General features: G+C 46.7%; 1 protein-coding gene across 10 annotated transcripts in view; it reads right to left on the bottom strand.

The window, feature by feature from the left end:
• ARHGEF9 (Cdc42 guanine nucleotide exchange factor 9) overlaps window positions 1–24859 on the bottom strand; it is a 222706-nt gene that overhangs the window by 19896 nt on the left and 177951 nt on the right. For all 10 annotated transcript variants that reach the window (XM_042807102.1, XM_032983449.2, XM_032983457.2 and 7 more), the window contains 2 exons: window positions 20460–20589; window positions 12054–12185 (listed from right to left, as the gene is read on the bottom strand). In XM_042807102.1, the coding sequence (XP_042663036.1) occupies window positions 12054–12185; window positions 20460–20589 (262 nt within the window). The remainder of the gene's footprint in view (window positions 1–12053; window positions 12186–20459; window positions 20590–24859) is intronic.

Here is a 24859-nt window from a genome sequence, read left to right as displayed (position 1 = left end):
TGTTTCTGCAGCTCTTACAGAAGCAACACGTATTGCTTAGCTCCTTAGTGAAGCATGGGCATCTCCAAATGCACGTGGCTTACACTGTGATTGATTTCAATAAAGTTTAGGAATTCATCTGGGCAACGTGAGAGATGTACAGCAAACAAGGCCAAACCACTGTTTTTAAGGAGCTTTTTATGCATGTGGACAAGAGAATAGAAATTCAGGAACCATGCAGGCAAGGAAAGCAACGCTGCTTTGTGTGATTTCTGCCAGACGCAGCCTGTAACAGTGTCGAGAAACGAACCTTGCTGTTCCGTGCACCGTTTTTGTCAAGCGCAGGACTATCTTCCCTTTCTTCGAGCACATAAGCCGAATCAAACAAGCTCACACAAGATAAAGGGAAGCAGATGTGTGGCTGAGGATGAAAATGGATTGTTCGAGCGGACTGGTGTAAGTACCACATGTCAAAAGGACAAAGCAAACACGTATACACAAAATGGAGCTTTATCAGCCGTGTAAGTAGCCACTCTGTCGAAAGGAGCTCAGGCTTAGGGGAGGGCAGAAGCAGCAGCTGGGACAGGCTGCTGCTATTACTCCTGATTATCCCAGGGATAACATATGAGAGAATTAGGAAGAAATTAAGCTATAGAATTTGCCATCATTTATATGCTAACTATACTAGTGGAGTATTATACGTTATCCTGTCCACAGTTGAGGCAGGATGGTGACTAGCTGGTTCACACTGTCCAGTTTTGAATGTTGCACAAACTAATTTTTTGCAGTTAAATCAGGTAAGAGCAAGAAAATATAAAAAGACAAAAAAAAAAAAAAAAAGACTCTCAAAACCTGATCAGTGGGGAAAGGCCAAAAAAATGGAGTTGTTTAATCTAGAAAGGACATAAATAAAAAGGAACGTGCTATTGGTGTTTCAATACGTGGAAGCGGCTTCTCTTCTAAGGAGGCTGGTGATCAATTATTCTCCATTTTGATTGTGGCTTGCCATAATTTACCACAAGGGAGAATGGGATTAGATACTTGGAAAAAAATCTTTCTAGCTGTTAGAGTAGTTAAACACTAGAACAGACAAAACAGGGAAGTCTTGGGGCAGCATTCCTTGGAGATTTTCAAAAATAAGGTTAGACAAACATCCATCAGAGATGATCTGAGTATGCTTAATCCTGCAAAGGGAATAGCTGATCTCCTGGGGTCCTCCCTAGCTCTGCATTTTGATGATGTTTAAGAGAAAGGTGACAGATGGAGGAGAAAACAGGATGAGAGCAGGTAGTACGGACTTTGGGGGTGGTGTGGGAGAAGCCCCAAGGCGCAGCCAGGGCCAGCGAGCACGGGGAGCCGTGCCATAAACCTGCACTCTCTGCAGCCAGCAGCCAGATTGCATTGCACAGCTCTTCAGGAAATGGATGCATCTAGGTCATTTGCACTTATTTGTCTAAACATGATCTTTTTTTTACCCTACAGCATCTATCTATCCTTTCCCTAGCTGAGGTTAATTAAGCTCTTCTGAATAATGCTCGGCAGTCTGTTCGTGTAATATGTGCTCAGGATTTACAAGGAAAAGATGAAGCCAAAAAAAGTAGTATTTGATGGGAGCACAAAACAAAGTTTTGACACATTACGTAAACCTACCACACTTCTGCTCTCTGCGTTTGCGGGCGGAGGTTGACAGCTGAAGTGCCCGAGGTAGCGGCTGCGCTCGGGGGGATGTACCTGTCTGTGTGACCCACCTGGGCCATCTTCTCCTGCTCTCACTCTGACTTAAATATCCCCATCTCACTGTCCCCTCTCTGAAGGGGCGGGGGGGACAGGGGGACACACTCTCTCTAGCTGCACTTGAAAGAAGAAAAAAAAAAAAAGTCATTTTTTGTGACCATCATAAGGAAATCAGGGCTGAGCTGCTATTGGAAAATCTGAAGTTAGGATGTGGCTTCCACAACAGATCATGCACCTACCCACAAATTATTGCAGTAGATATAGATAGCTGTAGAAAGGATTGAACCTGTAAATCAGACTGTTCAATAACTCTTACTATTAAATTGACTTCTACTTGTCTTTAGTACTCCTCTCTAGCTTTAATCAATCGCTTTTTTTCTGCCACGAGCACCCCAGGCCACAGCTACATGTGCCGGCACTGCCTGCGCAGGCCGTGCTTGTGCAAGACCTCCTGAGAGCCAAACCCTCCCGTGATGCTGCTGAGGAAATATAACATTAATCACAAGGCAGGCAATCTGTCTGTGCAGTCGACTGCTCGTGCAAAATGACATTAGAATTAAAAGCTGTTCAACATCTTAAGCAGCACACAGTGTGTAAGGAGGAAATGTTCCCTCCCACCAGAAGGCCCAGGTGAGCACTTGAGGGGACCTGGCCTGGTGTGTGTCTCAGGCAATTTGTTCCTGTGAGCCATCTCCACGCATTTCAGAAACTTCTCCTATTTATTTCTCAGTGGGTGGTGTGCAAGGATGGATGGGGAGGACTTAAGCAAGGGTTATGATTTTAGGATGGCACATTTTTTTTTTTAAGCGCTGTGGTTTACTCTATGCTAGGTCACACTACTTCTCATGAGTAAATCAAATCATCTGTAAAATACAAGTGGAGAAAGAGCCATTTCCAGCCATGAATCATTAGATCCTTCTCATGAGCTGACAATATAAAAGGTGCCAACCACAGAATAATCTGTTACAAGTGTCTTGTTGCATATGTAGGTTATTGAGTCTCCTCGTTATCAAAATTCTGCACATCCCAATGGCAAAGTAGTTTCAAAATGACTCGGGGAGGAATTATGCACCTTGAGCACAGGGGTGCAGTCAGGTCTTCCAAGTGCAGCTCCTGAGGCTGGCAGGGGCTGGCTGCTGGCCTCTGGGTGAAATGCAATTTCCTCCTCAGTCCTTCCCCATCTCTATACTGGGATAACCATACGTTGAAACAGTTGACGAATAGTGAACAGTTGATGCCGAAAATGGGAAAAGATTAAACCAGGGTCCATAATAACTGCACCCAAACGCCAACCCATGCTGTGGAAAAGGCTGAGTTGCCTTTTGTGCCGAGGTGTGGGTCTCAGACCCTTCCCCGATGATTTCTCACTGACCTGGGCAGAGACTGCAGAGCAGAGTGGAAGAAGCAGAAGGAGCGAGCAGGGTTCTTCAATTTACTCCTGCAATTTGTCCTGATTTTCCTGCCTGCCTGCTCTCTATCTTCCCTCTGCCCAGCCTGCCGTGAGCAATGAGAGCATGGCACGCTGCCACTTTGACATGTCTTTGGGTATCTTTAGTCATAAGGGCTTTCAACATTTTTTGGCTTTTTAAAAAAGATTCAGAGCCTACATTTTTAAAATCTAATTTACCTTAAAGCGACCCTTTGAAGAAAGCAGCCCAGCCTGCTTTTCACGAACACCAAGGACACGGTTTCCCGTAGCACTTGTTCATTTAACCCTCCTGTGGGCTGATTTTTAAGATGGGACAGTCCCACACCGTTCTCATCGACCTCCCCGGAGCCTGAGTGCACTGCAAAACCGGGCCTCTCTCCTGTCCAGATGAGACCCTAAAACTCAAAGAACCCTTCGAATGTTTCCGTCCTAAATATGCTTGATACCAGAAAATAAATCTAAGCCCTGCTAAGCGGCTGGATGCCAGTGACTGTGAGCTGTGCTACCACCCTGTCGGACCCAGCGGTTTGGGCTGAGCCAGCCTTTCGGAGCAGGGAAATGGGGATGGCACAGCGCAACCCGCAAACGCGACGAGGGCTGGATCGTGCTGGAAACAGGGGGAGGTAACACCACCTCCCCGACACAACCCCGGCACTCGCTTCCTACCACAAACTCCCTCAGACAGGTCAAATTGTTACAAGTTTCCCCAGGGGAAAGAGGGGAGCCAAAATCTCCACGACACCGGTTTACGTAACTCCTCCTTGCACAAGGACAGCTGTGCTGGGGAGGTCAGCAGATTCCTGCCAAATTATTCAGCAGTGTCTGTCTCCTGAGTTTGGAAAGAGACGTTTGATTCATCCTTGCCAGCTCCACGAAGCTGCAGTGTGGGATCCGAGTGGGGGAGGACTGGGAGTTGAAAGCGTTTATGTGGAAATGCTATTTTCGTTCAACGTATTTGGTGGCACATCAGTGGCATTTTGATGCCTTGTTCCACCTCAGGCCCAGTCACACTGGCTGCGAAGCAGTGAGGCGAGGGCGAGTGCATTTCCAAAGAACTAATAACAGGAGGAGACGGGAAACCCTTCTGCAGACACGTCACTCGGCTTTTCTGGTCTCTCCGGTTTGCTCCCAGGGGCTTAAAATTGTGCTGCCGAAAGGCCACAGCAGAAGGAGGGTTTGATTTTCCGCTCTTGGGGTTTCACTTGTAGGCCAAATTTACACCCACTGCAAATACAGGAGTGATAAATTAGGCACAGAGTATATTGTATAGCATCTTGCATATCTGTACGGCTGCATGAGTAGGCTAAACCCGTTCCCTACCCAGAACAGAAAACACAGACTGTGAAGGACTCTAAATTCAGCCCTTTCTGGATTTTACCACTGAATTAGCAACCAACCACCTAAATCCTTCTCCTGCCCTCCTCCAGCTGACCCTGCGGTTCTTCTCCCTGCACCTCCTGCACCCCAGCGACCTCTCCGTGTCCGCTCTCCCCTCCCTGCTCTTGCACATCGAGCGGCGGAAAAGGCAGCGCCCGCTCCCCCGAGGCAGCAGAAGGGCTGCAGATGCTGCAGATGCTGCAGATGCTGCAGATGCTGCAGATGCTGCAGGTTGCTGCCTCCGGTCAGTGCAGCCCATTAGCACGAGTCCTACACAACTGCGGTCAGGGCACGCGCACGTCCCTGCAGAAGGGTCACCGAGCAAATGCATTCAGGGCTATTTTGATGATGAAAACGAATGATTTCTTTCCCTGAATATGGCACATCTGAAAGCTATGAGAGTACTTTTTCGTAACTGTTTCTAATATATATCCTGTCAATTGCTGGAATTCATCCTTTGTGTTCAGCTACCTGCTAGCCGAGGAGACTGACAGAAGGATCAAATGTCCTTGCTGTGCTCTGCAGTCTGGACCCACAGAAACCTCTTGTCTGCAGACAGCACCGACTGATCGGCTGGGCAGGAACGCAGGGCTACGTCAGCGGGGCTGTGGAAACACCGTTCTCCAAAACCTCCCGTTTGCTGTTTTGCTTTGGGGCTGTGACCAAGCCAGTGTGTTTGCTTGGGCTGTCTCGACGCCCATGCGGTGCTATCTCACCAGCACAAGCAGCAGCACGCCTTGCCTGTCCGTGCACACACCACCGGGCCGCTGCCGAGCTGCTCTTTGAAAACAGGGAAACACAGCCTGACCCGTTTTCCCACCCTGCTGCAGGCTGGACCCAGGCCTGACCCAAAATGTGGCATTTCATGGAGATCTGCATTACTGGGAGGAAAAGAGAAGGGCTGGGAGGTGCTGCAAAAGTCAAACAGTATTCCTTGTGGGGCAAACCCCCACTGGAAGCAGTAAGAATTGTCCCAGTGCTGCTCTGTGTTTGCAAACAAGATTTGTGGCTAGCCCTGAGAGACCTATTCAGCCCACAAGAAAGGCAGGGCCCTTGTTTTGGCGCAAGGATTACTTCAATGTTTTTAACAGAAGCAATATGGGAACTAGACCTTCTTACACTGAAAAGGGCTCAGAAATGTCTCTTTTATCTTCCCATTTGGAAACTTGAACCGCAATGGAGTTTGACATCGTTATTTTATTTACTCTATATCTCCTATAGCACAGCTATTTCTGGCTGACTGTCTGGCTATTGCCATTAAAGCGGTCTCATTTTGCTTCTCATCCAACCTGCTTTGCTCTGAGAGCTCAAGGGAAGACAGCAATAGCAATAAACCACAAGCTGGAGTTCGCATTGCCTCCTGATTACAAAAGACACATAAAAAGTGCAAATGAAAACTAAATGTGCTTCATGCAGTCACTGATCTTTCTGCACTGCCAGAAAACACTAAACACAGAGCCCCATCAAGGCCTGTTTGACTATTGGTGAATAAAAAGCATAATTTGGTGCAGAAACTCTGTTAGCCCTTCATACTTCATCCTGTCATTTCCATCCTAACGTCACAGCGCTCTCGAGCCCGTTGGGGAAATCCAAACTATTACCAAGAACAGAAAAAAGAAGATCCTCATCTATTACATGATAAGCACCTTGAGCATCCCCCAACATAAAAAGCTATGATCATAATTAACGCTGTGTGTCACAGTCCTGGGTGTTAAGTACTGTGATTTGCAAATTTAAAGCATCTCTGCGTCAAACTCCCTCGACTTCAGGGTGATAAGAAAAGCAGACCTTGTGTCTTTAAGGCAACGTCTTTTAATGCTACCATCATCAAGGCTTGACTTCATTTCTTGGTAATTGTGGTTAGCATACTGAAATATGTATTCTTCTTTCTTGATTATAGACATATGGTAAGTCAAACAGAGGCCAGTGCTTGCTTCCTACACAGTTTATTCCCTTCTTCCCTTCCAAAAAGCATTTTTGCATTATGGTAACCAACTGACAGTCTCTTCGGAAGAAAACACCACTTGGTCCTCACGATGTCCCAACCTCTGGTTCAGCAAACCCAGGCAGAAAAATCATGAGGAGAGTTTGACATTAATCCCATAGCTGAAAGTTACCCAGCTCCGCAAAGAAAATCTAACCCATGAGCTTTCCCAGTGGCTCCTTTTCAGGAACCGTAGACTTCCAAACTAATTCTGTGCTCCACTTTTAACAGGTTCTGAAAACGTTCCGCAGTACCTACCTACATCCACTGGTATTTCAGTATTCAGTTTCTTGAGCACTGAAATGGTTGACATGGCCATTTCATCTGATTACACTTCTCACTTCCTAGCACCAGCAAATAATTCAACGGTGATATTAAGGAAGGGATCAGTGCTGTCTCTGATAGCAAAATCTAAGCCAAAGAGATTTATCTGTAAAGTTCAGAAACCATTTTTATTTGTGAAAATTTTCCCCCACGAGTTGCTTTGCAAGGTGTTTGCCAGAAATGAGAGCTGGCTGCCACAGTGTCAGCTTCTCCACCTGCTCCTACTGCTCTTATTCATGCAGCCCTCGTAAATCTTAGTGCAAGTTTCCTGCTTGGAAGAAAGACTGAAATGTACCCATACTGGCGGAGATAACATCTGTCAAGCACATTGGACTGCAGCCCTTTATAATTACTCATTTTCATCAACTAGGTCCCTGCCTGAAGTCTGGTCAGTTCTCCAAGACGCAGTGGTCATGGAAATGCAGTCGGGATTTCTCAGTCTGAGGAGGTGGCACTTACACTGGCGACCAGGGAAAGGTCGGAGCTTTGCCCCTCGACCTGACCAGTGCCATCACTCCTTTCCTGACAGCTGAACTATATTAATGACTAGTTCATTATAGTCCTATTAATATTCCCATATAGTTCAATACAGTCATATTAATGACTATACCAATATCTGGTTCTTTGCACACAAACCAACCATCAAGCAGGTAATCACCCATCTGCCCGCCGGCAAAGACAGACCCTTGGCTCAGCTCATGTTGCAAAAGCCCTTGGAAAAATCCCAGGGGATGCAGCCAGGGGGAAGACAAGGACGTTCCCGTTCAAGGAGCTGCTGCCACTGGCAGCTCTGGGTCCATCCCACCCATCTGCTGAGCAGCAGGTCACCGTGATGAGCCGGGTGAGCAATAGGATGCAAGGGGGTGATTCCAACCTGCAGAGATTTGTGGACACCCACGGTTTCAAAAGACTGAAACCTTGCTTGAAATATTTGGGAACAACTAATAAATACAGTGAGTATTGATCACTGAGCTCCTGTCTGCCAGATGGCTGGCCGGGCATTACTGATGATCTTCTGCAAGCAGGGGAACAACTAGGTGAGGATCCCAAGAAGAATCACCCTGAGAATTATCCTCCCTCACAGAAGTGCCTCGGCCAGATGTCCAGCAAAAAAAGGCCCCGTAACTCTGAAACATTTTCAGACATCAACAGAAAGGGATGGCAAAGCTTCTGGAAAGTAGGCAGGGGTTTATGTGGAAATATATTAACTGCTGCTGAAAGCAGATAGCTCTGGAATACTAGAAATACTTCCAGAGCCAACAGACCTTAGTCCTTAGACACAGGCATCACCGGACGGATCGGTAGGAAAAAGAAACATGGCAATTCTTGGTAGCGTACGGCAGGAGTCCTGCCAAAGCCTTCCAAGGCCATCTGCCTGTGCAGCTGCCGGCCCACACCTGATCCAACAGACGGATGGCAGAAATGAAGATGGTTTGGGAGAATGTGGACTTGTCTTTAGAGCCACACAAAGGACACAGAGAAGTTGAGCTGGAGCAGTCCTCACTGTTTACTAGCTGAGAGCAAGACTGCTACGAAGAAACCCAAACCTACATGGGGGTGGGATGATGTGTTACTTCGCACACAGTGCTGACCTTAAATAACGGGTACAAAATGAGTTGCTACCTTGGCTATAAATAGAATTTTTTAATACGCTGCCTGGGTTCAGCAGCAATACAGCCTGCCCAAAGGATCAGCAGCTTGCAATACAGACACAAAGAGGGGTTGCGGGCCTGTATGTAGCAGCGTGCTCTCTTGGGACTGATATATCCAGCACATCGGTTGGCTGGAAGCAGAATGCTGCTGAAATTTTTGCAGCAAAAGAAAAACTGGCTTTCACCAGCACTTTTCCAGACATCGCAGGAATCCATATACCATCTGCCTGGACCTAACATACATCTACTGGTAGCAGCGAATGCCGCTAACACCTCACCGTTGCCTACCGGCACGAAGCTGATTCCACCCAGTTTTGCCACATAGAAATTATTTCATCTTCCACCGCACGAACTAGTGAGTAGGAATCTGACAGTCTCTGCCCACTGTGTAACAAGTTTTGCAGACAATGGAGATCAAAGCGAACGACAGAGAATACCAACATCCAAAACTGTCACAGAGCTTATGATATCGCACTGTATCTGTTCCATCAGAAACTCATGTATCAGTATCTGTCAACTCCATATGCAATGCTAGAGGATCCAAGAGCACAGAGCTATTGCAGCTGCAAACATCTACCAGGGAGACAACAGGTAACGAAGCTGAGGATGATGTGCAGATAACTGCAATGAAGATCTGGAGGAGTGGGAGATATTGTTTGACATATATGCTTGTCTTCTGGAGCCTCTCAAGATAGCTAGCACGCTTTCATCAAGCTCAAGTATCTGTGATATATTTAAATAAGGAGTTGGGTTCAGTTCCTTAGTTCTATTAAAAAATCTCTTTTGACCAGTAAAGAGGTAAAATTCAACCATTAAAAAATAAATGTGTTCACAAATAGACTGTGTCATCATTAAGGATGTATCATACCCCCAACATGCAGAAGGTTTTCTGAAGAGAAAGATTCACTGAGATGCACCATCGTAAGTGGTACCAAAGCTGAAAACTTTGATCAGGCTCACTGACTAAACAAACCTCAGGCAAACCACAGGTCAGGCTGTCCATGCGTTTTCTCACTGCCTGGGTCTGGAGTACAAAGGGTGCTGTTCAATCCACTGCTTTGGAAACCTGTAAAGGACTTAATTCTCCCTGTCCACAAGGCAGAGGAGCTGGAAGCCCTGGACTAGTCTGAGCTCCAAGACCTTCTGGAAGACTCAAACTTTCCCTTCTGGACTCAGACAACTCCAATTCCCTGAGGGTCTGTGGAAGTGGGACATGAAAGCATATTCCAAGCTCACGCCACTCTCAAGCACTTTAATTCCTATGAGTGGCACCGGGCTGTGCTGCAGACGACCAAGGGCCATGGTGCTCTGCGGGATGTGTGGGTCATATTTCATATCCCTCAGAGAATAATTTTAAAGCCTGGGGTAAGGAAGGCTGGTCCCAGCTTCCCGCACCATGATATAAATGTGGGCTCACTAAGCAAGCCCCAGGATATGGCGCTCTGGCTCAAAAGCAGAGGTTATCCTGCTAGATGGTTGCCTGTTGGGAGCTGTAACAGCAAAGCCTGACACAAGGGTCAAGACAACACAGGCGATAAGTCATTGACATTTATTTTACATAGGATGCGTGATCCCCGAACGTGAGCTAACACTTCTCTGAATTCCACAGTCAGACAACCTTTCCTGACAATGTTCAAGGAAAACATTATCAAGACGGGACACTCCAGCTGGAACTCCACCTCCCCTCCTACCCCAGCCTCCTGAAAAACAGCAACTCCTGTTTGCTGCTGGAAACAGAGATGCAGAAGGAGAACCTACAACGAAGCACGAACCCGTATCGGGCTCACCAGGTGAGTTGCCACCCTCTGCCCTGTCACCCTAAAGCTCGGTGGGCACACTGTCCCACAAAGACCTCAGCCAGTGGCGCAAGAGCCAGATCCTGACACGGAGCCAATCTCTCTGCCAGGAAGACCCAGAGCACCGTGCCGTCTCCCAGACACCTGAAATCTGCAGGGCGCCTTCCCGTGAAGGCCCCTCTTGTGCTGCATTGCCACACTCACACACCACGAAGTGCCTTTAGAATACAGAAGGGAAGAGGACAGTGTCACACCAACACTGTTTGCATACTGATACAGCCTTCCGAGCTCCCAGCAGCCCGCTGTGAATCGCTGAACGCTCCCCGCTCATACTGATGACCACGGAAATCCCAGCTCTGATTTTCCTGGGACTTAAGGGAACGCTCGATATCCCTCCAGATCAGACCCAGCGCGAGCCAAACTGGATGCTGCCTAACGAATCGGAAATTCAGGGTCACAATCAAAGTGTAGGAGGTCGAGATTAAAAATTAAACCCAGCTGCGTACTTCCAGATTAATTTTGACAGTTCTCTGAACATTTGACTTTCTTATTGTTGTGCTGTGGTTATGTTTGTTTTTTTTTTTTTGTTTTTTTTTTTTCCACAGAGCTGGGAAAGAAGTAAAAGGCACAGCAACGAGGAGGAGAAAAATAAGCACATGCATTCCAGAAGGCAAAATTTCAGTCAACCGTGACTCAGGAGAAGAAAGTGCCACCCACTGAACTGCACAGGCCGCAGCTCTGCGTACCGCGGCAGCGGGCAGTGATGCCGTGGTGAGTCAGGAGCCACCCACCCACCCCCCCACCCACGCTGCTTCCTGCAGCGGCAGGGCACTCCTCGGAGGGCTGCCACGCGGCACGGGGCTTGCTCAACCTCTCCTTAGCATCTGAGATGCGACAGGAACACAGCCCCAGTGTGTTTGGCCGGAGACGCCTGCAGCTCACCCTCGCTGCTCCCACTTGAAGCTGGGCCAGGGGACTCCCCCTGCACAGTCATCCGTGCAGCTGCAGTGCAAATGTCAATGAATCCCGCTCTGTCAGAAGACAGAGGCACCCAGGACTTATGAGCTCTGTCACTTCACTTCGAACAGTAATGAGCTGAGGTCGCCTGAGCGGGACTACAGCAACACAGCTGTGACGCTGCTGCTTAACACGGTCGCTCCCAAACACAGTTCACCTGCTGCTATTAATAATACAACACATTAGCGTCACGATTCTTCGGGACCTTTTCCTCATGATGGGTTTCATGGCAGAGATATGCCCTGTAAAATCCAGCACAGCAGCTACACGAGGATGAGGCTTAAAATGCATTTCACCAAGTGACAGCACATGTACCCTGCTACACACCAGGCTGCTGCCTGAGATTTCTTTGAGAGGCAGCGATCGTCGTTTTAATGCAGTAATGGAGCTGGCTGCCCAAGCGCCAGGCTTCATAGGTCACGTAGAAAATCTAGGGCCATCTAATCCCAGATCATATGCTGCAGCCAAAACCCAAAAGTAGAAGTGAGGCGAGGAGCCAAACAAAGGGCACATGAGAAAAAGGCATAAAATGAACAAGCGGAGGATGGATTTGCTACGAGCATAAAAACCCCTCTACCGTGGTATACTCACCATCCTGTAATTCAGTATTTCTAGCATGTGGCTCGCCCTTCCGCAGTGCTATCCATGTCCTCTTCTGCACGTGTAACAAACAGCCACCTTGCCCTAAAAACCACTTTGGACTGGAAAGCCTGTCCGCAGCATGTCCTTAGCTGTGCTGCTTTCCCCCTGGATGTCCTTACCTTCTTGCAGAGAACCATCTGGTGATCAAAGAGAAAGAAAACACGCTGCTGGTTCCGTCCATAAGGCTGGTAAATCCAGGACATCTCTCCCGTGTAGATCAACTCTGAGCTGCGGTCCAAGATATCGTCTCCCTAGAGGGCACAGAGAATGAGGCCGAGTGAACCGCTGCTCCCAGCCAGGACAGTGGACATGTTTCTCTTTGCCGGACAGGGAGAATAATTAAATAAGATTTTGGCCCTTCTGCAGCTCTCAAAGCCACCTCGTCTGACTTCAGACCAGAAGCTGGAGATAGGGGGATAATTCTGAAGGAAGGGAAGTAAATGAAGTAAGCGTGGACACTCAAAGCACGGTCATGACAGTTCACATTGCAATGAGGAAAGAGCTGCTCCACACGCTGTCCCCATCCCCCCCTCCTCCAGGTACCTCCGGACCCCGGAGCTCGCTGCGGGCGCTGGTGGCATCTTGAGAGTGAAGCCCCTTCCTCCTGCCCACAACAGAACCACTTTGTATTCAGGGTAACAAATTGCCCGGCACCCCCTCCCCCTTTACAGTAGCACCCCAGAGCACGTCCCCTCCTGAGATCTCAGCCCAGCTACCCAAGTCATCTCCGCTGGGATAGCAACTTCCCCACCTGTGAGGCTGCCAAAACTCACCCCTCCGGCTTGCCGCCTCTCTTCCCACTTACTCAGGCAATTACAGTCCCTTCTCCCACTGCTCATTAGCGCTCCCCACCTCCAAAAAACTGTCAGGACCACCCCGGCTCCTCTGGCAGCCTCCAGCCCCCCCAGCTGGCAAGGCCTCCCCGGCCGGCTGCCAGAATGCCCTCACCCTTTCTCTGCCTCCGGCTAACACTTGTTTTCCTCTCTGATTTTTTTTAAGGATTCATGAGCAGATGGTCTTGAAAACACAGCGCTGGCTCTCCCACTCTCCGACAGAACAAATGCAGTCACCCTCCACTAATTGGAATGAGCTGGACTTTTTAAAAAGTTAATTAAAATCTATTTATTAAAAATGGGTGAATTCACCACCACCTGCCCTGTGGGCATCTCAGTGTATCTCTCACTCTGAAACACCACAGAAGGAAGCCGGATGACTTCAGCTAAAAGGTAAGGAGCAAGATTCAGGAGCAAGTGAGAGAAAAGCTTTTTTTTTTTTTTTTTTTCTTTTTGGCTCTGAAACTAGTGCAGTTCTGCATTCGATGCCAAACTAGAACCAATTTCTGGGACAAGACCATCCCAAAACCTCAGCAAACAGCTTGTGAAGGTTCATGCATCTACAGGGGGGGCATCTAAATAGACACGCGTTTCTGGTACTGCTTACACTTGTAGGTGCCAGACCAACCGAGAGTCACCCTCACTCCTAATTTCTTGGTGAGGATTTCAGGCTGCTGCTCAGGTAAATGTGTGATTAACCTCTCAGCACTGATTGGAAGCGACTGCCTGAGTCCCTGGGCCCTGTGACAACAGCAACATCATTAAGTCGCTGCATCATCATGCTGCAGCCCAGACTTTCAAATCGCCTTAGCGAGGTATTTATCCACCTCCCTATCTCCCCTCTGGGGCTGAGGTATCTGAAGGCCTAATTAGGGACAACTCCCCGGGGAAGGGAACACCGAGGGTCCTTCCCAGAAGGGATGGGCCGTGCAATGTGTCGCAGGAGTGCGGCGCCAGGGTCCTATTTCAGCCGTGGCACCTCCTGGCCAGACACTGGGAACTCGTGCGCTGCTGCGGCGGCTCAGGTACACACGAGCCCTTGAATGAGAAGCCTCTGAAGAAAACACATCAGCTCCCAGAAATTGTGGGCTTTCCTGGTTAAACCCGAGCTTATATGAAGAGGATTCACAGAAGCCTATGGATGGGAGATTTTATGAGAGGGGGTGAGCCTAGAAGAGGCTGGCTGCTAAAAGTAGAAAGCCAGTTTTGTCTTTTACTCCTGTGGTAGCATCTCAAGCCTGAGGACACACAGAGGACTCTGTAAACTCCTTCTACTTGATTAGCTGAAGCCAAACCGTTCAGTCCCTGCAAGCAATATAAAACCAAAAAGTTTCAGATCTGAAATGATAGGATTTGTATTGCATTTTTTATGTTGGGAAAACAATTTCAATCTACAGTCTATAGGCTAGAAATAGATGATTTCCAATGGTGGGTTAGCAAATTTAGAAATATATATTGCAAATAGTTTTTGGATGAGCACACAGCCGGCCGGCCTTCAGCCCCCAAGAGCAGCATCTCCAGGGCCCTGCCTGCTCCGGCGAGACACCAACGTGGCTGCGCCGCGAGAGCCTCCTAGAGCAGATGCAACGAACCTTGAAAGGCTTTTTTTTTTTCCTCCGACACAGTTATACCACCACTTTGAACAGCACGACCTGTTTTCTGCTAGCGCAGCGTCCCTACCGGGGGGGGCTCACGGGGGTCAGTTGCAGGGTGGCACAACAGGAGGGAAGCGTCCGGACTTGAGGCAGGCTTTCCGCAACGCCTCTCCCAGTCCTTCTCTAAAGCCAGTCCTAGGCCTGGATCTATCAAATCCTATAGAAAACCAAAAAAAAATTGTCTTTTCCATTTTTTTCCAAGCAGCTCCTGGAGAGGCTGGATCATCTGTATCCTTCTGCAACTTGAGAGAAATACTGCTAAAGAAGGAAGAGGTTGAACTTTTAGTTACTCTGAACTGGCAGATCTCTTACTGACTTTAGCAGAGCACAGCCCCAAAATGGCCAAGAAAAGACTAGATGACCTCCTGAGGTCTCTTCCATCCCGGGGTATCCTACAAGACTATAACAAAAAACCTCAGCCCTCCCCAGGCTGGGCTTTCCCTGCGCATCCTGCTTCATACAAAGAGCAGCAAAAAGAAAGCCGACTCCTCTTTTCTTCCTGCAGTCCCAGGCAAAGTCCAACTACTTAGTGTGCAGTCACGGCAGCAGCAGGTCACCCAGATCCGGGCTGGACGTGTGCCTCGTGCTCCCTTAAGCTTCCAGCGCTAGAATGGCTTATAAAATCCTAGGGCTAATCCCGACGTGCAGCTCTGCTGCGGCGGGAAGGTGTCGATCATCAGCCCCCCGGTTACGCTACAGGGAACCACCACTTTCTGTAACGAGGAACTGGGAAAAACCAAAGGGGTTTTTACCAGCGTCACGAGAGGAACGCTGCTGGGGGCACCGCGGGCTGCAGCACGTTACACCGCCGCGTCGGTCCCGCTCCTTCTTCCCACCAGCAATCCCCGAGCAGATGCTGTCTCAGGCTCGGACCCGCTCCCCGGCGCCCCAGCCCACCTCTTGACACGGCTCTTCGCTGTCACTGCTGGGCACAAAATCCCCTTTACTAGTTAACATTCAGCCAGCATGGCTCTCTTCTGCCTGACACTGCTGTTCTTTAATTAGAGATTGACAGGCTGATTAGCACTCTGGGCTACAGAAAGATCAGAAAAAGGGAAGCGAGAGAAATGTTGTCCTTTTCATCAGGCTCATTTTTTGATACCTTCTGTTGCTGGGGGGGCGGGAAGAAGAATCAAAAAAAGAAGGATCTGTTTCAGTCCCTGATGCAATTTTTTTTTTTTTTTTCCCCAGGAGGATTTCTCATCAGGCTGTCCTCACTTTGAAACCAGTACATTGGTTGCACGCATCTTTTTTTCCCATGTCATTCTTGGATTCGATAACATAATATTAAGCTGAGGCCAACTACTGTATATTGCATAATTAGGGGCACCAAGACTTGAATTAAAGGACCCATAAATAACAAGAATGGGAAGAAATTTAAAAGGACAGTGTCCATTATATTTCTCCATCATATATATTTTTCCCTTTATGTAAACTTAATACTCTTGAAACCTGCCAAAGTGACAACCCATGGGAATCCTTGGTAGAAATATCTAAATATCTACATAAATCAAAGTAATCTGTTTAAATAGCAAGTTAAAACTAATCCAGGCTGATGAGCAAGGCGCTCTCCTGTGCCAAACGTCCCGCCACTGGCTCGGGGACCTCCACAGCTCCCCTCCCAGGGAACGCGTGCCGCATCGCCTCCCTCCTCTGAGAAAAAACCTGGGCTGAAAGGGAGGAAAGCGCTGCTGGCAGCTGCCACGAGGGCTGGAGAGGGAGCCTGCAGCGCTGCAGGGATCACGGCTTCACTTTGTTTTGATGCGGTTCAAGAGCTGTAGAAAAAAAAAGGCACGAAACAGAGCAATTCGGAGGTGTGCCAGAGGACCGATCTGTTTCCCGTCGCCACGTCAGCCGTAACGGGCGCTCAGCAAGGGTGCAGTCGCACCTGAGGGCACCCCGGTGACGCCCAAGCACATAACAAGTTTGAAAATCCTGGCCAGGGGCGGCGCTGCAGCTTGCAAGGGGCTTGCAAGGACTCAGAAACGCTGACGGGGCTTTGTGGAAATCATCTCTTTATAGTAGCGTCGTGTGCGAATATCTATCGAGATATTGCCCACTAACCTTTGAGATCTGCAATTGTCCCTCGGAGGGCAAGAGCACAGGAAGGGGTTGAGCAGGCAAAGGCTGCCCAGGATGGGCTCGGTCTGGTCTGTTTGAAGTCTGGTCCGGAGGAGACTCTGCAGGCTCTCCTGAACCCGCCCCAGCTAACTTTGTGGGCCGGTTTTGCTCGCCTGCCTTTAAATGTCACTGTTTTGATCTGAGGGTATTTAACTACAAGCAAGGGGATGCCGCTGAGGGAAGGGAAATAGAGGTTGAACCATCAGGAAACACTTCATAACAACAAGAGCTCTCAGACACTGAAAGGTCTCGGCAGGAGGTGGTGGAAGCCCCACATTCTGCGCCGTTAACAACTGAAAGGACAAAAGGCACTAGAGAATTCGGTGTAGGCAGGGGCAGCACCTCTCTAGGTCTGTTTATATATTGGAAATTCAGGCTACAAAATAAAGAAGTGAGTCATGCATGGCAATGGTCCAATCCAGGCTTTTCGGTCAAGACCGTGTTCCTACAAATTATACGGAACACAGCTCAAAGCGATTGGGATTATTTCTAATTTACAGCAGTCAGTGAGATCGGAATCTTCTCTTAAGATTCTGCTCAGTCATTACTTGTATAAAGCTGCCAATAATTCCTTAAGACTTCACGCTCTGGCTGCCACAGCACGCTTATCAGCTGCCACTGGAGTCAGGCCGCCCTTTCTTGGTCCCATTCGCAATTTAAAGCATCAGACCCTGCTTAAGTGACTTCTTGGAAAAAAAAAAAAAAATCTGGCCTTGGTTAACTAAAGGATATTTGCATTTTTCAAATGACCCTGAAACTCACCTTCATGGAGCCATACAGAAAATCCCGAGGGATAAAAATGATTCCTGAAACACACAGGCACAACTCCGTGGGATTTAGTAAAATCCCTTCTGCTTAAATTACCTAGGACATGCTCCCGAATTTTTCTATTTGTTTTAGGATCAACAATGTGTATACATTCTCAATAACACCCTCTCCTTACAAGAAAATGCGTACACACACTTGGTATACAAGAACAGTTCAAATATTCACTCACTAAATATTTTTTGTTTGGTTTGGATATTTTTCTTCTTTAAAAATCTTTTTCCAACATCTCATCACAAAACATGGATAAATTTAGAAATGAAAATGAAATTTCAAATCAGAGAGTCAACATTATTAGTCTAGAGATGTTGAGGAAAACCAGACATTTCTCCAAATGAAAGATTTCAACATACTTAGACATTTAGCCTTGGTTGCTGCTGAAATAATTCACCAAGCGCAACATACAGTGGGAATTAGGGATGATCTCCATCTCCTGCCCTGGATGGATTTCTGATGAAAAGAAGTCTGAACTGATATTTTTTTTCTCCTAGTTCCTGCTTTCTTGTACTCAGTGTTTTTTTCCAGACATCTCAAGGAAGACTGTGCTGTACGCCCCGGGTCCATGCTGCTATTGCACGCTGTGCCGGCGGGAGCGATCAGGAAGTCCCCGTGACACACAGAGGGACAGAAAGGGAACACTTTGGGGTACAGACCCTAACTAGATCAGGAATAGGGCCACAGAAAGATGGGAGAGTAACGCTGTGGGTTCCTCTCTCTGTTTCAGTAAGCACTTCTGGTAAACTGGAGAAGCATTTGTTGTAGAAGCACGAAGCTGACTGCAGGTCACTCTCAGCTGAGCGTCCTCCAGCAAAGATGAACTGGGAGTCGTTGTCTTCTACGATCTGACCCAGATAATAAATGCACATTCCCCACAGCCTGGAAGAGGCTAGCGGGACATACCAGGAAATCCCTCTTCTACTCCATAGCTGCCTCGGCGTAGAAGATGGGGGCCTGAACCCTTACAGGCCGGGTGAGAAATCAACCCCCGATGGCCTGTGTCCTGGGAGATGTGTCCTGTAGGTAGACATCAGCTGCGTGGGGGTTTTGGGAGGTTAGCAGCTTGGGTTTGCAATGCCTGAAGACAGCATCTGCACAGATCTAGGACATATCGAAGCGCACGGCACTGCTTTTGATTTCTCCCGCGCGCTTCCTGCATTATACTATAGCTAACTTACAAGTATTTTGGGTTTTTGTGCATCCTTCTGGCCATTACATGGACATCTGGTGAAGTGGGGGCTGGATCTGATGATTCACAAGTTACTTTAGAGGAAAGAATCAAGCAGTGAAATCTTGTGCTGGATCTAGCTCTCATCCTCTAGTGTTCTCATCACCACTCTATGACTCTTCTTGATCCAAAATACAGAATAAAAATAGCAAGAATGCTGTTTTCCTTTAAATGGGGGCAGTGACTGTATTCCCACTGGATCTCTGAGTGATAGCCACAGCAAGTTTTGCTATATTATGAGTAGTTGAAGGATATTGCTGCAATATTGTGCTTAAAATTTGAAATAGTTGAAAAAAGCCTGGAAGAATTATTTGGCAAGTTCCTGAGGATAGGATGGAGATAAAGAATGGGTACTGATAAGCAGGAATGAATTATAAAGGATATGGCTAAAGCTAAGCAGGAATGAATTATCAAGGATATGGCTAAATAAAAATGAATTATCAACTGAGCTAATGTAAGAGAAAAAGAACCTGCTATTCCATAGATCCTATGTGGAGGTCACCTTGGCTTTCCACTCACACATGAATATTCACTGACGTGGAATTGATCCGTCCTTAATCTAGATTTATTTACAATGAGGGTCTCGGCATTTCTTACAAATGACACACATTAGCTCAGCACATGGAATACACTGAAGGCTGAAGATACATCTGATGGTCCTGTGCCTCCTTGAGAGCAGTTTTCTAATTCTGAAAATGAGTCTGCGTGTCAGTGAGAGAGAGATTTCTTCGCAGTAAACAACAATAAAACAATCAAGCAAATCATCTGCATTCTCTGCTCTCACAGCCAGTCATAATTTAAGAACCAGCTATGATTGCTGCATTTATACGTTTTATCAAGAGATCCAGGGTTGAACACAACCTTCATTATAGCAATGAAACTAATTCAGTCAAGGATACACAATCAGAAGGTGATGCACCTGTATTTCTCTCCTTATCTCCTCCCAGCCTTCCTAGACCTTTTCCAGAAAATTAAAAGATTAATAATTAAGATGCATCTTTCCTATATACTAATTTGCACAGTAAGATGCTATTGACTTGAACGTGGAGTTATTCCAGATCTTCATGACTGTGAGGAAGAAGGGCTGTTCCATTGCTCTAAGTATCTACCTGCTAAACACATGGATCGGTGACAACATGGAGAGGGATTTACAAACACATTTGTCCTCGATCTGCTTCCAAAACCCTATTTACAGATTCCATTCATACAGTGATTTTTTAAAAAAATCAGGAATGAAAAGGAGAACATCATTTTAGTATGGCTTTTTTTAAAATGTGGCCAAAATGTAGGAGGAGACTGAAGGGCTCCTTGTGAGGAATCCCTCTGCTGACTTTGCCTTGCCTGTGTTTCTCAGCTGCTTAAATATATGATCAGTACGCAGAGGGTTGGTTCAGAAATATCTTTAAGGGGGTACTCTAGCTTCAGCTTAATGTTTTGGCTTCTAATCATAAAGCAACCACCAGGAGAGTTTTCTCCGTTTTCTTAACCTGTCACAATTTCTACGGCTTTTTGCTACCTCTTTCCCTACGTCTTCCCCAACGACAAAACACAGAGCCAGAATGCACAAAGAGTTTGATCCAAATCTCACTTACCGCCAGGACAACAACATTGCAACTGCAAAAGTTACTGCAGATTTCTGCTGATGAAATTGGAACTGGGCCCTAGATTTTCTTCAGAGTACCATTAACGTTTTACATCTTAAGTACCATCTCTGAAGTCTGCAAATATGTCTTCTCTGTCTCAAGCTTAATCCCAGGACTAGGTTGTGTAAAATGAACTATATGGTCTTGGATCATTCAACAGCTGCACGGAATTTACTTTTTCCAGGTTTATAGCACCTAAATCAGGGCCGAGCATTTACTGTACCTCCCAGTCCAGAACGGAGGCCTGCCACTGAGCTATCTTGTCAATGTTCTCCAATCTCCGCTTCCGCTCGTTGATCTGTAGAGTCACGTTCCTCATGACAGCGAGGGCAGCAGCCACATACCTGTAGTCACTGTCGAACACAAAAGAAAAGTCCATGAAATGGAGCCCCATGTGCCGTGGAAATGCACAGGAGCCTATCGTTAGCAGCAGCACAATCTCATCATACTTTGAGAAAGAAATGCAGGTAGGATTTGCCACTTATTGCTACGACACCATATTTTTTCCATCAGCAATGTCTTTCTGGACCATCACAAAAGATCAGCTTGCTTGAAACTGAAATGGTGTGTGTATGAGAGAGATGCCAGCCAGCTACTCAGCTGGTTTGCATCAGCCCAACGAGTAGGATCTAGCCTCTACCAACCCAACGCACAACAGCTGTGAATACTGCTCTCTGAAGTCTTAAGGTGCTCAGCTAAAGAGCGTCCTAAAAGAAAATCGGAACATTTTTATAGCCTGTGTCTTTGGGCTTGGATTTTTCCGTTTTTAAAATGAACATTAGAAAATATCTTTTGATTAGACACAAGGCTGGAGCACCTCCCAAGTCCTAAGGTGACTCCAAGAGTGCCACAGAGCATTTATCCCATGCCATTGAGTCTTACTGCAGGCTTCAGGTGAGCAAATCAAAGTAATTTTTTTTTTTTTTTTTTTTCCTGGACAGGCCTGTGAGTGTAATAACAAAGAGTGAAAATAGCCTCCCGCCAGGGCCAGCAAAGATGATGATCAGTCTTTTCAAAAAGTGATGCTGAAATCAATGCTATTGATTTCCACCCTGTGCTTTCTTTTCCATTCCAAGGAACCTTAATGTTCATTGCAATTGGAAAGACAGACAAGGCCAGCTGCCATAATGCCACCATAATATATTATTAACTTAAGGGTTGATATTGATTGCTGACTAATGAGAAAAACTGTGATCTTGGGCAGCTGCAGGGGGAATGGCTTTATTGATTATTGCTAAGAATTGCACTGGTGACAGCAAAAATAGGGGTGAACGCTGTGAATTAGATCCATTTCCCCATGTGATCCAAACAGGATAAATATTAGGAAACAATCACAATACAATACGCAACAGAATATTATTTGCTATTTTGCCATCTTTTCTTGGCTGAAATCTTGAGATGCATTTTCAATTTTTATTAAATTCTTATGTCAAAATTCTATCTGAGGTTAAAAAAAAAAAATAATCCTGCAAATTCCAGAACATCAGGACTGGTCCTTCAACAAAGTAAAGGAGAACAGAGGATGGGCTGTCTGACATATCCATCATGACACACAAGGAAGAAATCCTTGTGCCTTCCTGTGTGGGGCCATCTGTATGAAGTGAGCACTTGGTTGTGCAAGGGAGAAGTGGAGCTATGCCAGAGAGACGCGAGCCTGGTCTTCAAAATATCCATGAGTTCTTGTAGAGAAACAGGTAAGGCCAGAAAGGATCTGCAGAGGTAGGGAGAGGTGTAGGGTTTAAAGAGTCACTAATAATCTCCTAGCAATTACGCTCGTGCAGAGAAGGGAGGCTCATGTCAGTCCACCCGTTAGCAAAGTCTCCTCTGTCTCACGTAACGTGTTCAAACACTCTTTGCTGCAGCTCAGTTCTGTAGCAGGAATGCTCAGGACACCAGCAAGCTGCACTTACAACCTTCCTATATTTAATTCGTATTAAGCTGGAGTAAATCTTTAAGAGGTGATCAGATGTGGCTTTGTGAAAAATTCAAATGAACCAGTCTCAAAACAATAAGCAATTGAAGGGAGCCAGGCTCTGAAAACACCCCGGTGCCTGCCTCCATGCAGAGTGGGCCAGTGCCAGTCAGGCTGGGTTTTATCTTGGTAATGCTAATTCACTAATTCTAATGTTCTGCTTGAAGAGAAAACCCCGTGCACATTTTTCTTTCACGCAGTAATGAAGAAAGAGTCACGGCTGAACTTTTTGGGCTCTTGCCCCATGTCTGTGGCAGAGCTGGCAAAAACTTTGAAGAAAAAATAACAGAAGCAAAGCATTTGGCCAGTGAAATAATAATAGGATAGCATTAACTATGAAATTAATTGTTTGTCAATTATATTGGGGCTGCAATGACCTCCTTCCAGTGCTCAATCAGGATGTAAGTCTAGACTCTTGCCAAATATCACTTGCTAACTTGGGGGAGAACACTCAGGTTTCTGGTTTCGGCTCTGTTGTCCTGACCTGGTACAGGGAAGAGGGATGGCTCTGCAAGCACGATATTAGTGAAGAGGAAATAAAAAAACCCCAACAACATAGCGTCCCGCAGTTAGATTAAGTTAACATATCTGCTTTCATTGGGACTCCTGGTCCTTTCTGAGTTTTGCCTTAGTCTGTGAATAGTTCAATTGATTTAAATGGTATTTTCTACATATTAAATTCAAATCAGACTGCCTAAGTGACCTCTAATCCAGCCAGTGATGAGCCTGATTTCATTGTGAGTATTAGTCCACTCTCTAATTTTCTAGATCCTGTTTCACACTCGCAATCTAATTGTGAGCACTGTCAGACTGGAAGTGCATGAGGACAACTTGCCGCCTGACTCGTGGGCCCTACTGAAGCTCCCCAGTTGACTTCTCAGTTTCTCTCGTTCATAGCTGACCCCGATCGTACCCCAACCTGCAGGTAGCTGGCTTTTTTCCCTGTGGCTGATATTGTCACAACATGACACTCCCTAATGATTATTTGCTTTTCTGATCTCAGGCTTTGCTCATCTCATCCCCGATCCCAAAGCCAGGGTTACACAAGCAGAAAATGTTTGCATTTCAAGCGGGGAACCATGGCAGCCGTGGGTTTCTGCACAGCCCCAGTGCAGAATCAGCTGGTGGTGAGGAGGACACTCTCCGTGCCTCGCTTTCCCCATCCCTGGCGTTAAGCCTGGCTGGGACGTGAGCTGGGTTTCCTGGAGAATCACTCCCTCCCAGGTTCTTTTAACGTTTGATTCAGAGGAGCCAAACCACAGGGAAGGGTGGTATAACCCACCCCATTTCTGCGTTATAACGCCATTCCTCCGTGAGTCACTGAACTCTCCAGGGCATGCCCACACTAATGGAAGCACGCCACGCTCCAGGGCTGAGATAAGGCACAGGTCTTGCGCTTCCTCTCTCTGCAGCCATGAGCTTCACATCTGCACTGTGTTACGGCTTCAGGGGGCTTACTCTTCATCAATGCAAATACAATCCTGCTATCCCTTCTCAGAAAACGAAGAAACAAGAGAAACGAAGTGTCCATGGCTGTGTCCTATCACTGACACAATCCAGTCAAAAAAAAAAAGAGCTCTCAGTCTGAATCAACTAATTGTTGCTTAACCATAGGAAAGGTCCGTGTCTCCTCAGAACATCTGATTACTTAACAACATGTTGATTTTACAACATCCCAAAGGAAAAAGGAACGTACTCCCAAAATAACTCAACCCTCGTGTAATCACACTGTCCACATCCCCTGTGGTATTGCTACCAAGTAACGCAGAGAAGGTCGTTTTAAACACAGATCTCTCCTCTCTGAGGCTGCTTATGTCTTCCTGTTGTAAAGCCACATCTGAATTCACACTGTAAGTACTGTGGGGACATCGCATGGCTGGTAAAGAAAAAAAAGCCACAACATTTGGGATCCTCGAGCTGCTTTCTGATAGCCTCATGCTCCCATGAGTCCATGCCAAGTTTGATTTGGTCTTGTTATAAAGGGAAAACCAGAAATTGGATCTAAAACCAAACGCATGTCCAAATTGGTGATTTTGAACTGGGCGTTCAGCTAGTCTAAATCAGTTGAACTCGTGAATCGGGAAAAGCAAATCAATGCATCTCTTTGCCCATATCACATCTCTCTGCACTTCTAGAGATGGGCTTGAGGAAAACCAAAAAGAAATAATAAATCAAACACTTGCAGAAGTTTCTGAAACATTTGTGGTCTTTTTTGTTCTCTGAAGCACTTCCTCTTAAATGGGTTCTGGAAAAAGAAAGAAAATTGGCAAGGCAGAAGAAAATCTACTCTTAGGGGGCCTGATTCCTCTTTCAGCTTATTTTTATAGCAGTATCTCTCAAGTGATATCATAGGTACTATTCTTGATTTACACTAAGTCAGGGAGTCGGTTTGATTGCTCTCATCAGCAGCAAAAGAGATCCTGGAAATTCTGGGAAGTAATTGGACTGCTGGGTGCTCCTCTGTACCTAACTCCAGTGGCAAAATCAGAGATGGAATCAGGCTGAAAAGCAGAGCAGGTTCTGAATTCTCCCCAAAACTGAGCATATTCAGGTTTGAGTTGCAGATCCTGGCCCTCTACTTGCTATGTGCCGAGGTCCTCTTCAGGATAAAGGAATGAGCCTTTCTGACCACTGAATGGTAATTAGGTAAT

Source organism: Tyto alba, unplaced genomic scaffold (assembly GCF_018691265.1).
Source record: "Tyto alba isolate M040663 unplaced genomic scaffold, T.alba_DEE_v4.0 Super-Scaffold_5, whole genome shotgun sequence".
Taxonomy (NCBI): domain Eukaryota; kingdom Metazoa; phylum Chordata; class Aves; order Strigiformes; family Tytonidae; genus Tyto; species Tyto alba.
This window is presented reverse-complemented; position numbering and strand designations above follow the sequence as displayed.